The sequence below is a fragment of the Pelobates fuscus genome, chromosome 7 (assembly GCF_036172605.1).
Source record: "Pelobates fuscus isolate aPelFus1 chromosome 7, aPelFus1.pri, whole genome shotgun sequence".
NCBI classification, from domain to species: Eukaryota; Metazoa; Chordata; class Amphibia; order Anura; family Pelobatidae; genus Pelobates; species Pelobates fuscus.
Window position 1 is genome coordinate 99412479 of NC_086323.1, and position 15106 is coordinate 99427584.

The 15106-nt window shown below is 44.4% G+C and overlaps 1 protein-coding gene across 4 annotated transcripts in view; it reads left to right on the plus strand.

The window, feature by feature from the left end:
* PLXNA1 (plexin A1) overlaps nt 1–15106 on the plus strand; it is a 257688-nt gene that overhangs the window by 127764 nt on the left and 114818 nt on the right. For all 4 annotated transcript variants that reach the window (XM_063426252.1, XM_063426255.1, XM_063426254.1 and 1 more), the window contains exon 4: nt 7147–7284. In XM_063426252.1, the coding sequence (XP_063282322.1) occupies nt 7147–7284 (138 nt within the window). The remainder of the gene's footprint in view (nt 1–7146; nt 7285–15106) is intronic.

Genomic DNA, 15106 nt, shown 5'->3' on the forward strand with positions numbered 1-15106 from the left:
TCTTCTTTGTTTTTAAGTTTATTCCCCTGAGATGCCTTCTTCTCGTGACTAGCAGTTGTATAGCTCAATTATAGTATTCATATTTAGGCAATATATACGGTATATTATATTTAGGCAATCAAGGGACAACAGGAAGGGGTAAAAAAGTATTTACTCATACAATTTGTTCTGTTATCAGCTGTGTGGATCTTTGCTGTGTTTGAAAAACAAGCATGTCTCTCCCATAGAATGGGGGGCAAAGTAGGTCTTTTTGGGGATTTATTTTGTACAGTGCTTTTAAATACAATTTAGACACCCTCTCAGGGAGTTTTAGACTCATACATTATAAGAAAAAAATAAATATATATATATATATATATATATATATATATATATATATATATATATATATATATATATATATATGAAAAAGCCAGCACTCAAGGACTTTTAAATTGTCAAAAGAAAAAAAACTTTATTCCAATTTGTCTGAAGGTCGACGTTTCAGTCCACCGTTGTGGACTTTCATCAGGACACCATGAATGTCCTGAGGAAAGTCCACAACGGTGGACTGAAACGTCGACCTTCAGACAAATTGGAATAAAGGTTTTTTTCTTTTGACAATTTAAAAGTCCTTGAGTGCTGGCTTTTTCCTATATGCTATACATTTGTGCAGCCGAGCACCGGGCAGACACTTGAGGAAGGCTGGAGTGCAACTCCTATCAATCTTTGTGTATATATATATATATATATATATATATAAAATAAGATCAATTACATACAACGGTTTATGTAGCTGACTTGTGATTTGATACAAAACTTATACTTAGAAGCGAGTAGAAGTTTGGTAGCTTCTTTTGATGTTTTATGTGCCTTTCCCCTAATGATAACCATGTAAACGAGCAATTGTAATTTAGTAAAGGCAAAATATTTTATTTTCACAGACCAGTTTTTAAACACATATTGATAGTGTTATTGCTCTTACACGTGCAAAGAAAAACGATCCTATCTATGTCATACATAAGGATTCATCTTTTAAAGTAGGTAAACATTGGAGGGATGCCATTTCTTGACAAGTCTGGCATTAAGGGTATGCCTCCTGTAAAGTCACATTGGTTGGCTTACTTGTAAATAGAATTTTATTGAATTTTATTTGCGTTTATTTTGCAATTTGCGTGCAGCATAGTTGGTTGGCTTACTTGAGTTGAACTTAAATCCAGGCTACTCTGCATATTCTTTGCATACCACTGGTCTGCCATGTGCAAAATACAGGGCCTGCTAATGTAAACCTACCTATTTTGAGTCTAGATCCATCTGTCCAATAGTCTATCTGTTCATAGTGTTCCTCTTTTCTAGGAGTTCCATTTATGTGATGGTTCTTGGGTGCATAACAAACCTTCAAAGCAATAATACTCAGTAATTTGCCCTAAACCTATAATAAATGTGTTAAGAAATCAGTCTGTGTACATAAATGTATCTTGTTCCAAAATACATTTTAGTTACAAAAATTGTTTAAAGGTCATACAAAATGTCTCAGATCAGCCTCACTCCTGAACACCCCCTTACTTACTCCCCTAAGTTTAAAGTATCCATCTTTGTCCATTTGAAATGTTAGAAGGTATGTGAGTGTATGGTTGGCAGCATTGGATATATTCTTAAAAGGACAATCTGGACATGTTTGTTGTTGTGTAAGTATGATTACTGGAAGTTTTTTTTTTATCGACAATTTTGATTTTAAAGTGTCTTCTTTCTCTCTTCTTTATTATATCTCACCTGCAAGAGGAAACGAGAAACAAACTGATAAAAAAAAATCTTAGCGTGTTTCCCTGTCCCACAATCCCCTGTATCTAATCCCCATTATGTTAACCACTTATTGTTCATGCTTGGCACCAGCAAATATCTGCCTTTTCATTTATTGAAATGACTGCACTTATATCGTTGACATAAATAAATGCAATTTACTGCTAGCTTCTATTTACTCACACAGGTCCTATTCATGGGATTGGTCATGCTTGATCATTCCAGCAGGTTTACCAGAAAGACCACAGACTGACTGAGGGGTCCTCAAATAGTTCCTGGCCCTGAGAAATATATAGGCACATATTTATTATTTATTTTAAAATGCAATCAATGTAATGATCCATGTAATTTTATTATATTAAACATATAATTAAATGGAAACTATAGGCTAGAAATAAAAATTGTATTCCTAGTCTATAGTGTACGTCCGTCCCCCCAGCACAGAAAAAGTTAAAAACCCTTTTGTCACTTACCTGATTCCAGAGCCGATATCCCTCAGTGGCGGATCCAGGGGGGGTGAAATTGCCAATGCTCTCTCCTGCAGGGCCGGTGCTATTCAAATGCTGGCTCATCTAAGTGCCTTTACGGACCGGAGGGGAGATCATAGATCTTCCTCACCGGTCCACAGGCACATTGCTGGGCAGCCAGCACGGGAGAGAGAGCAGACCTGGGAGCTCTAGTCTGCAGCTCCACTGGATCTCCAATCGCAAGCACGGAGCATTGCCGTGGTTACCAATGCAACGCTCTGTTCTCGTGAGAATGAACTCTAGACTTAGGAGCTGCACTAGAACCGCCAGGGATTCCACCGGACCACCAGAGATTAAAAAAAAAAAAAAGGATTTAAAAAGATTTTTAAAAAAAGATTTAAAATTAAAAATAAATCCACATTTGTTTTAATCAGCCATCTCCCCCAACTACACACACTGCCCCCACAGCCCCCCATATGGACACTGCCCCCATATGCACACTGCCCCCATATCTCCCCATATGCACACTGCCCCCCACACCTCCCCATATGCACACTGCCCCCACACCTCCCCATATGCACACTGCCCCACACCTCCCCATATGCACACTGCCCCCACACCTCCCCATATGCACACTGCCCCCACAGCTCCCCATATGCACACTGCCCCCACAGCTCCCCAAATGCACACTGCCCCCACAGCTCCCCAAATGCACACTGCCCCCACAGCTCCCCAAATGCACACTGCCCCCCACAGCTCCCCAAATGCACACTGCCCCCCACAGCTCCCCAAATGCACACTGCCCCCCACAGCTCCCCAAATGCACACTGCCCCCCACAGCTCCCCAAATGCACACTGCCCCCCACAGCTCCCCAAATGCACACTGCCCCCCACAGCTCCCCAAATGCACACTGCCCCCCACAGCTCCCCAAATGCACACTGCCCCCCACAGCTCCCCAAATGCACACTGCCCCCCACAGCTCCCCAAATGCACACTGCCCCCCACAGCTCCCCAAATGCACACTGCCCCCCACAGCTCCCCAAATGCACACTGCCCCCCACAGCTCCCCAAATGCACACTGCCCCCCACAGCTCCCCAAATGCACACTGCCCCCCACAGCTCCCCAAATGCACACTGCCCCCCACAGCTCCCCAAATGCACACTGCCCCCCACAGCTCCCCAAATGCACACTGCCCCCCACAGCTCCCCAAATGCACACTGCCCCCCACAGCTCCCCAAATGCACACTGCCCCCCACAGCTCCCCAAATGCACACTGCCCCCCACAGCTCCCCAAATGCACACTGCCCCCCACAGCTCCCCAAATGCACACTGCCCCCCACAGCTCCCCAAATGCACACTGCCCCCCACAGCTCCCCAAATGCACACTGCCCCCCACAGCTCCCCAAATGCACACTGCCCCCCACAGCTCCCCAAATGCACACTGCCCCCCACAGCTCCCCAAATGCACACTGCCCCCCACAGCTCCCCAAATGCACACTGCCCCCCACAGCTCCCCAAATGCACACTGCCCCCCACAGCTCCCCAAATGCACACTGCCCCCCACAGCTCCCCAAATGCACACTGCCCCCCACAGCTCCCCAAATGCACACTGCCCCCCACAGCTCCCCAAATGCACACTGCCCCCCACAGCTCCCCAAATGCACACTGCCCCCCACAGCTCCCCAAATGCACACTGCCCCCCACAGCTCCCCAAATGCACACTGCCCCCACAGCTCCCCAAATGCACACTGCCCCCACAGCCCCCCATATGCACACTGCCCCCACAGCCCCCCATATGCACACTGCCCCCCCATATGAACACTGCCCCCACAGCCCCCCCATATGAACACTGCCCCCACAGCCCCCCATATGCACACTGCCCCCACAGCCCCCCATATGCACACTGCCCCCACAGCCCCCCATATGCACACTGCCCCACATACACACACTGTACCCCTCGCACATGCACTGCCTCCCAAAGCATGCATAGCGTGAGGATATCCAGTGTTAGGCAACCAAAAGTCGCCTAATGACCCAGAAGCACTTCTAGTGGCTGTCTGGTAGACAGCCACTAGATGTGGAGTTAACCCTGCAATGTAATTATGGCTTTATCTCAATAACTGCAATAATTACCATTGCGCTAAAGTGGTCTGGGTTCCTATAGTGTCCCTTTAAGGTAATCCTAATGCAACTTTTCGGAATGGTTTTGGGAATGTTACTTCCCCAACAATTACCCTAAAATGAATGAATTTTTAATTCTGCAAGTACACCTTGTCTTTGCATCGCCTTTATTAGTAGCACATCCAAAAAAAGCATTGCAAAAAATATTTCCATAATTATAATTCTATGTAACATCCGTTTGTGATAGGGAGAATGTTGATGAGTTTGCTGTATTGGTTTCCTCGAAGCCTACCAAGCTTGACAAATTTGATTTATATTTACACTGTATCTTGCAAGGCCAATGCTCACCATTTTAAAACATTTAGTCAGGAAATAGGACAAAAGCAATTCAGTAGCTGATGAAGACTGGCAGAATGTTTGGAATGCCGGATCCCTTTGTATAAATCACCATTGTTTGCAAACAGTGTCCCTGTTTCTTTAAATCTGCTTAGGGTCCTCTCCTTTAATTAAGTACATTTGTTTAGTAAAACTGCCTAAAAATAATCCTCAGATGATGTTATCGGGATGCTGGCGGTGAATCAAAGCCGTGGCTCTAATTAAACGAGGCCTGTGATTTGTTTGTACGCTGGCATATATTTCCATCCTAATGAGTGAGCTCTGGGGAGTGTGTGCTCTTAGCTGTAGAATGCTATTCAGTACCCATCAGGTTGGCTTTTCAAGGCTGTAATTCCAAGGGGCAAAGAAGCTCATTTAGCACCCCTTCCTCCCTCCCTTCTACTTTGAATTTTTTTTTTTTTTTTTTTTTTTTTATCTATTTTCTTAATTTTATTCTTGTTGTCCAATGGGTTAAACCGGAGTAGCTTGCAGTTATCTCTTATTTAAATTATTTGATCAAGTATATGAAAGTTTGTACTAAATATAATTAAAGACCATGGAATAAAGAAAATGGATTTTCTAATGCACTTTATTGCTAAAACCTAATTTTATTTATAATTTTTTTCAATTCTTAAATTGCTTATTTTATTTATTATCGTTGCATTATTTTTTTTTAATTATTTTTTTAAAGTAATTTTTACCCTAGAATAAAAGGGGAGGGGGTCATTTTAAATTATCCATCAATAAAACTCTTACAGGACTTTGGATGGCATGGGAAGTTTGTCTAAATCTCCCTAAAGCCTTGACCTATGTGTCAGCTGGTCATATAAGAACTGTGTCATTTGATTGCCTTTGGAGTGATTTGAGGATTGAGAGGGATTACTTGGGTAGTTACTGTTTAAAGAACACGGTCTGATCTGTAGGAATTCCTTCTATTACATTCATGATGACAATATTTTTGTGACTTGGAAATCACAGGACTCTTGCCTTTATATTCCTGTACAACACTCTTTCACATTAGATTACGACCTTGTTGGGTTTTATGGATTATGTATTTCCTCTTTTCAATGCTATTAATACAATATCTTTCCCTACGTAGTGATTTTTTATTTTTATTTGTTTAGCACAGTTTTCCAGTTCTTTCTTTTTATATCTTTCACCTGAATTATTTTTAATATTGCTACTTTATAGCTCATTCTAACTCATTTCTTCATTGCCTCCCCCTCTTTTCTTTCCTGCCTAGCTGCCTATTAAACTCCATGCCATGCTCCCCTTAAATCTTAGTAGGCTCCCAGACCAAACTTACTCTGTAGTGACGTACTGGATACCGCACTCACCAAGTAACCCAGGCCCCTCTTTTTAAGATATGCAGAATAAATAAGGGTTCAGGCACTCAGGGATAACAAAAAATAGCTTTATTGGGGTAAAAACAGCAACATTTCGACCCTGCAGGGTTGAAACATTGCTGTTTTTGCCCAAATAAAGCTATTTTTGTTATTCCGAAGTGTCTGAACAATTATTTATTCTGCAAACTTACTCTGTGACCCTCACCCCCTTCCCTGTTTGTGTTTTGGTTTAGTGTGTGAGCTTTCTTCTCTTACTTTGATCACGGATGATTCAGACCACGTGTCCATGTTTCTGTAGTTGTTGCTGGTCTCTGTTGTTACCTTGGCAACCTCGCCTAATCTCAGTAACAAAATGTCAGCCTGACATGCCGTACAGCCACTGTTCAGTACTTAATGGTGGTTCACTCTCTGTGCTGTTAATTGGCGTGTTCCCTTATAAACTTCAAGTAAGCTTCGAGTTTAATGTCTATTACTATGAGAGTATTTCTACTCAAGCATTATTGACTTTACTAATTCTGATTCCATTATTGCTTCATCCATGTAACAACTGAAATTCTTTGATCAGAATTTTGGATTCCTTCTGAAAATTCCAATGTTTTATTATAATTTTTTCCCTAGATGTGGAGGAAGTAAAAGACCAAAGAGATGTTAAAGTTGTCAATATGAAATAATGTATTTATTCCAATAAACGACATGTTTAAAATGAGGCTAGCACTCAAAGGATAAAGTCTCAGTTCTGAACATATACATTGCTAACAATCAAACAGTAATACCTGTTAAGTCACCGGAGTTGCAGGTTCTTTTAATGCTATTGGTATCTGACTTGCTTTATAATGACTTCTTATTACATACAAAAGATCAGTAATCTGTTCTTGGTAAAATATATAATATTCCACCACTTTGCCAAATATTACCAAATTGTGATGCAATGATGAGCGTGCACCTTTGTTATAAGCAATGGAATTTATGGAGTACTGAGTACTATAAAAATAGCATGCAGATGATGTTGAGATTAGTGTCTGGTATTTAACAATATTTTCTTATCTTTCCCAACAGATCCTCGTTGACCTCTCAGGGCCATTGCACGTCACCCAGCAATACGAAAACGTTTTGGTTCATAAAGGCTATTCCATCCTGAGGGACCTGGTGATGAGTCCTGACCAGCAATATATATACGCTATGACTGAGAAGCGGGTAATTTAAAATATACTTTATGAGATTTTGGTGTGTGCAGCCAGTGACACAGATGGGGGAAGATATTGTTTTTTTCCATTATGTGAACAGATCTGTGGTTAGAGCTATGTGGAAACGTTCAAAGATGGAACCTCAGTCCGTTGGATTTGGGGAAATGTGTCTTTCTGTCTCACGCTTAGGAACTGTCATGATGAATGTCTTTTCTCTGTCATCACCAGGTGAATGGGCAACTGTTTAGAAACATCACAACCAATGTACAACAATCTGCTTGGCACTGTGACACGCTGTTATATTATACTTTCATTTAAAGGAACACTATAGTCACCTAAATTACTTTAGCTTAATAAAGCAGTTTAAGTGTATAGATCATTCCCCTGCAATTTCACTGATCAATTCACTGTCATTAAGAAGTTAAATCACTTTGTTTCTGTTTATGCAGCCCTAGCCACACCTCCCCTGGCTATGATTGACAGAGCCTGCATGAAAAAAAAAACTGGTTTCACTTTCAAACAGATGTAATTTACCTTAAATAATTGTATCTCAATCTCTAAATTGAACTTTATTCACACACAGGAGGCTCTTGCAGGGTCTAGCAAGCTTTTAACATAGTAGGGGAGCAGAAAATCTTAATTAAACAGAACTTGCAATAAAGAAAGCCTAAATAGGGCTCTCTTTACAGGAAGTGTTTAGGGAAGGCTGTGCAAGTCACATGCAGGGAGGTGTGGCTATGGTTCATAAACACGGGGATTTAACTCCTAAATGGCAGAGGATTGAGCAGTGAGGCTGCATGGGGCATGTTCTATACACCAAAACTGCTTCAAGTTTAAGTTGTTCAAGTGACTATAGTGTCCCTTTAAATTTGCACAGTGGCCTGTTTCCTTATTTTTCCTGAGTGCCACAATGTTGGTATGTGTACAGAGGTAGCACACATGGGCTTGTGCTAGCCAGTCTGTTTGTTGTGTAAATACAACTCCCATAATGCTAAACCATCCATGGGCACAGATATTTTCTGTAAGGATGAGCATCACAGGACTTGTAGTTCTGCCCACCCCTGGAGAACTGATCACAAGAAGTCATATAGGTTATCCTCATTATTTCATTAAATTGTTTTAAACCGTTGTGTGCAAAAGAGCTATGACCAAACATACATCATTGGTAACATGTTTTGTGTGTTTGACCTTCTACATGTTCTTATATTTTGCACATATAATACTGATTAATGTATAAACATGGGTGTGTATGTATTTGTAAAATTTAAGATGTTATTTTTGCCAGTTAAACAACATTAAGTGTTTTCTCCTTCAAACATGCTTTCCTATCTGTTAATACCTTTTACCTCCCCTCACCCCACTTATTTTGGATAGTTTTTTGCACATTTTTGTGGTTAATGATATCATGAGAATCATGTTTGGTTAAAGGCTGCTATTGTGTGCTTTAAAATCAGTCTTTTTATTTTTGCATAACATTCTTGAGGGAAAAATTACAAAACAGATTACAAACAGAAGGATCAGTCAATATGGTCATTTATGTTGCACTGAAACAAAGAAAACAAAATATGTTTTTAGAAAGATGGTCAGCACCTGATACATGGTTGGTTCAGAATCTATAGAAAAAATAGAAATGATAAACGTTGAAGTGGTATTTTAAAAAAGTGAATTGTAAAAGAAAGTTAGGATTAAAAAAAAAGCATTGGTTTCCATTTAGATGGACTGTTTTTAAAAAGAAAAGTGCAATAAATATTATAAAATAAACAATATACATAACAATTAACTCATATTCAAAAGCTGCTATGCATAAAAAACCAACAAACCTAGAAACAAAGTGTGTTTTTTATTTTTTTAATTCTTTATTTTTGTTGTGTAGGTCAGATTAACAAGCACGTTGACTGTGCCACGACAGCAGAGTCTAACATATTATGGAGTACACATCAATTATTGTAGCATGCATAACATTTACACATGTTATGTAAGGTTTGAGAGAGCAGAGCATATTGAGACATATAATAAAAATGCATGGTGCGATGCATAGATCAGCGGTGGCTCTCCTTGGGATAAATGGGTTGATCCTCGGTGGATCCTAGTTATGGGAGGAGGTTGCAGGCATAGCCCTGGGAAGCATGTCCGGTGGCAGGCCCAGAGTTCTCAAAGTGGCGCCCGCAGCCGTGATGTCTCGGATGGGGAGCTTGATGTCACCATGGGACATATATTAATGTGCGAGTTGGAGTACAACAGTAGTGGATGTTGTGTGTCTGCAGGATCGTGGTGAGAGGGCGAAGGGATCCTCGCCAAGCCAGTGTGCCGGAGGACAGGTCATACAAGAAGGTGAGTTGCGAGGATTCAAATGGGAGAGGGGTTTCTCCCTGGCCGCTGTGGTGATTATGGCCTTGTCGCGGCTGAATTCAAATTGGACCACCACGTCACGTGTCGCTGTTGCTAGTGCTCTGGCTGGTTTTGGAAGCCTGAAGAAGCCTCCTAGCTGTATATTCTTGGCTTGCTTAGGAGTGAGTAAATCCGTGAAGAGTCTTAAGAGATTAGGCAACTCCACAGCTTTGATTTAGTCTGAGATACCTCTTATCTTGAGGTTGTTCTTGCGGCGTGCGTCTTTGAGAGACGCTATTCAACGTTCTTGGGCCTCCTGGGTGTGCTGTACCTCCTGGACCGACTTCTCTAGGGTCGTGAATCGTGGTGTGTGGTCGCTCCCAATTTTTTCCCCTGCCTGGAGCCGACCTTTGAGGCCCGCAAGGTCTGAGCGTATTGCCGCCACATCCGTTTGTAGTGTGGCCTTCAGCACCACTGTGGTCACCAGCGAGGAGTCTGTTTTCTGCGGCAGTTTTTGGCCTCAGGGGCAAATGATCATCCTCCTTGTTGAGGGATATTTCCTCTGAGGAGTCTATGTAGCCAAGAAGGGAGCACTCAGTAGGCCCAGCAGCGCTTTGGGCCTGTCAGAAGAGATCACTGATGTCGCCTCCCAATCTGGGTTTACCTGGATGGGCTTTCTTAGATTTGCGACCCACTTTCCCCCGACTTGAAGTGTTTTTTTTTTTTAAGGTAAATATACTAAAATATCTCGTATGAGCACAGAGCTGAGGAAACACGCGTCCATTCAATTCAAAGGCTAGGCCAACTGTTTGAAACAAATTGTTTTTTTTTTTTTTAAATGTTTCATTTTTATTAAGATGAAAAGTGGTGGATTGACACAAATCAGGCTTATCACAATCGACAGTTGGTACATAATGACTTCGATATACAAGGTAAGGACAACTTTCAGCGGTATTAAACATCATACTCATGCTGTAACGGAACGTATTAACTGAGGTTAACATTCATGACTACGTTATGAGTGGTGAATAGTGCCCCGCTCATGGAAGCTGGAATCTTTGGGGTGTGTCGGACAAGTATCATGCGTGCATGCAGTACCGCTGTCATTTTACTGTAGCATATTTGTGTGTCCTGTAGGCTGGATGAGTATTTGCCTTACGCTTCATCTCATGTTTTGGGGCTCGCCATGGCTATGAAAGCCCTTTTTGTGTGTGTGTGGGGGGGGGGGGGGGGGTTGGAGGAGTTTAACTGGGAGGAGGGTAAGGTGTGGGAGGGGGAGGGGGGAGATTGAGATGCTCTCACTCTATATAGCTTGATAAGGTATATCGAGACAAGTTGGTGCCACTACCTATATCACCATTTCGACCAGGTCCTGTTATAGTGGACTAGTGTTCCACTTATTGTATGTGCCATCTTCTCGTACTGTTTCGTAACGTCCACTCTAGCCAGTACTGTCTGTACCTCAGGGACCGACTGGGTTTTCCACAGAGCTGCTATGCACGATTTGGCAGCTAGAGTTATGTGGGTAACCAGCTCCGCCTCGGAGGCTTTGAGGTCTTGGGGCAACATGTGGAGCAGGTAGTGTTCTGGCTTAAGTGGTATGCGTTTACCTATTTTAGAGTGGATTATGTCTTGGATTTTTTCCCAGTATTGGTCAAGTGCCTGGCAGTACCAGAATATGTGACTCGTGTTTCCCACTTGGTGGTTGCAGCGCCAACAGTTGCCCTGCACCCCAGGGTAAATTTGGGCCAACCTAAATGGCGTGTAATACCACTGCATCCATATCTTGTAGGCTGATTCTACGTGGTCCAAGCACCGTGTCGCCCGCTTAACCACAGTCATGGCCCTTGTCCATTTCGCAGTCTCTAGGTCACAGTTCAGCTCCCTCTCCCATCTGAGCATGTATGATTGTTTTGTAGGTCTGTCTATGTCTAATAATCTCTGGTAACACAGAGAGAGTGGCTTCTTAGGAGTTTTTTGGCCTTGGCATAGTAAGTCAAAGAGGTTTTGAGATTGGAAAGGTGATGTTGTCTTGCTGGGAACTCCTACAATATGTTTTATACGCAGGTACGTAAATATTTCACTGTTTGGTAAGTGGTACCGGCTCTGGAGATCCGGGAACGGCAGCAGCCCTCCCGCCCCGTATAGGTGTGCTATTCTCCATATCCCTCTTTTTACCCACCCGCTGAGGGCCAGGTCATGTGTGTGGTGCTGAAGACTCGTAAGCGGGGCTAGGTATTCTATCGGCTCACTGAGCATTTTTGGGGCCCACCGCAGCCAGAGTTGTAGGGATACTTTGGTTGTTGTAAGAAGGCTGGTGGGACGAGGTTGGGCTTTGGCTGGGATCCAAATCAGGTCCCTGAGGGAGTTGGGTGCATAGGCCGCGCTCTCCAGGTGGTGCCACAGTGGGCAATCCGGGGAGGAGAGGAGGCGCGCCGTCTGAGATAAATTCGTTGCTAAATAATATTTGGTTATGTGTGGCACACCCACCCCGCCTGTCCCCATAGCCATACTGATGTTCGCCAACGAGACCCTAGGTGGTTTTTTCCTCCAGATGTGTGCGTTAAGGAGGCGTTGGAACGCTTTGAGAGTATATTTTGGTAAACTGACAGGCAGGGCCCTGAAGAGGAACAGTATTTGCGGTAGTATAATCATTTTTATGGCATTTATGCGCCCTAACCACGATGCGTATTTTGTACTGTTTTCCCATCCTTCCAGCACTTGCTTTGTTTTCGCTAGGAGCTTCCCATGATTATATTGGATGAGGAGCCGTCTAGAAGGTGCCAGTTGTGTGCCTAGGTACGAAATGGAGTCCTTCCTCCATTCAAAGGGATAAAGTGTGCGGAGGGTCGCGAGTTGGGATCTGGGCATATTCAACGGGAGCACTTGCGTCTTTGCTACATTGTTCTTGTAGTAAGAAACTCGGCCGTACTCCCGCAATAGGTCCAGGAGAGCAGGTAGGGAGTCCAGTGGGTTCGCTAGTAAGAGGAGTATGTCATCAGCGAATACCGCTATTTTCTGTGGGCCTATCGGGGAGGGTGTACCGGTAATGCTGGGGTCAGTTTTGATTTTGAGAAGCAAGGGTTCCAACGCTAGGATAAAAATAAGAGGGGATAAGGGGCAGCCCTGCCTCGTGCCATTCGACAGGGCGAATCGTCTGGAGACGAAACCGGAGTTCATAACTGTGGCTCGGGGGGAAGTGTATAGGGATAAGAGCCCGGTCAAGAATTGTTTTGGGAAGTTGAACCTGCGGAGGACCTCCGACATATACCCCCAGTGGAGTCTGTCGAAGGCCTTTTCCGCATCTAAGGCCATCATTAAGCCCTGTGACCCATCCCTGTTCATTATTTCCATTATGTCTAGGGCCCGTCTGGTGTTGTCCTCCACCTGTCGCCCAGGGACAAACCCCGACTGTTCTGGAGAGACTAATTGGGCTAACATGGGGCGGAGTCTGTTCGCAAGTACCTTAGCGAACAACTTAGTGTCAGCGTTAAGGAGAGATATTGGGCGGTAGTTCGCGCATGAGTCAGTGGATTTGCCCGGTTTGGGGAGTGTAATGATAGTGGCCTCTAACATTTCCGGGGGTATGCTGCCTGATTTCAGAATGTAATTAAATAAGGCCGTGAGGTGGGGAAGCAACTGGTCCTCAAAAACCCTGTAGTAGTGAGTGGAGAAACCGTCCGGGCCTGGGGCTTTGTGTCTAGGTGTTGCGTGCAGAGCTTTGGATATCTCTGAGGCCTCAATTGGGTTGGTCAATGCGTTGGCCTGCTCGCTGGAGAGCCTGGGGAGGGACACTCCGTCCAGGAAGGTAGCAATGTCTTGGGGGCTTGGTTGGTGCTGGGTTGCCTCTCCAGAAAGATTATATAATCTTTCGTAAAAGTGGGCAAATTCATCTACTATTGCCTTGGGGTTTCTGATTTTAGCGCCCGTGCTGTCCTTTACGTACGGGATTTTCACCTGAGATTCCCGTTTTTTGAGTTGGGAGGCCAATAGCTTGCCTGCTCTGTTTCCCTGCCTATAGTAAGTGGTTTTCAGTTTTCGGATTGCACGTTCCACTTGTTGCATCTGTAGTGCTTCTATGGTGGCCCTGATTTTTTGCACCTCTTGCCTGTCAGAGTGTGTAGAAGAGGCCTTATGGCGTGTTTCCGCCTGTTTTAGATCTGCCATTAGGGTCTTGCTCTTTTCTGTAATTTGGCGTTTAAATTTTGCCCCCTGTCGTATGAGCAGACCGCGTGTAACCGCCTTATGGGCAAGCCACGTCATGGCGACGTTCGTGTCAGTGTAGTGGTTATCCACAAAGTAGTGTGCCAGAGCGCTATGTATCTCAGCCGCTCCCTCCACCCTGTCTATCAGAGACTCATTCAGTCTCCACTGTCCCCGACCCCGGACTGGGTGGAGCGTAGTGAAGACCGATGTGAGGGGGGCATGGTCCGACCAAGTTATTGGGGCCATAGAAACCTCCTCCAGAGTATCTAACCCCTTAGCGTCCACCAAACACATATCTATCCGGGAATATTGATCGTGTACTTTGGAGTAAAATGTGTAATCTCTGGAGGCTGGATACATTGCGCGCCATGTGTCGTGTAGGCCGTGTGAGTGGATGAGTGTAGTTACCTTTGCCCCCAGTTGCGTGGATCTCAGATGAGATGCGGGTTTGCCGGTCCTATCCAGTCCGGGGTCTAGGACACAGTTGAAGTCCCCACATATAAGCGTCTGCCCTCTCTTTTTCTGGTCTATGAGTCGTAAGGCCTTCTTAATGAAGTCATATTGGTTGGTGTTGGGGGCATACAGGTTGGCTACTGTCACTTGGACATCGTTGAGCAGTCCCACAAGTATTAGGAGCCTACCATCGGGGCTCTTGTGTTCTACCTCGCATGTAAATTGCCAGTCTGAGTGAAAGAGGATGCTGACCCCACGAGTCTTATTAGGTGCTGTGGCATGGTAAGCTTGTGGGTAGGACGTGGATGAGAATTTCGGTGGGTTGTTAACCGAAAAGTGGGTTTCCTGTATGCAGGCAACCGAGGCGCGCAGGGAGCGTATTTGGATGAGCGCTAGTCTGCGTTTTTGGGGGGTGTTCAGCCCGTGGGCATTGAGGGACACTAAACGGAATTTATGGTCAGGCATCAGGGTAGATAATGGGGGAGGCCGTGAGGCCTAGTGGTTTGGGTGAAGCATTGCCCCGTGTCAACACGTGAGTGATCAGGTGGGATGGGTCACTTGTTTTACCCGTTGTCTTGTCTAGTAGTGGGGGGGGAGCATCTCGGGGATAGGGGGTCGGGACAAGGGGAACAACCTGGTGTATAACCATAATAACAAAACCATACAATAAAACAAAGTATATACAGTTCAAACAGCTAATAAGCATCATGTGGAGGACCCCACCGCCGCGCTCACACCCTCTACTGCACTGAGAGGGGGTCACAGCGGCGGGTGGTGTCCGGTACAGGTATTGGGGGGGTATTCGATAATAGGAGAGGCCTGTACGTCTTCCAGAGCCCAGACCC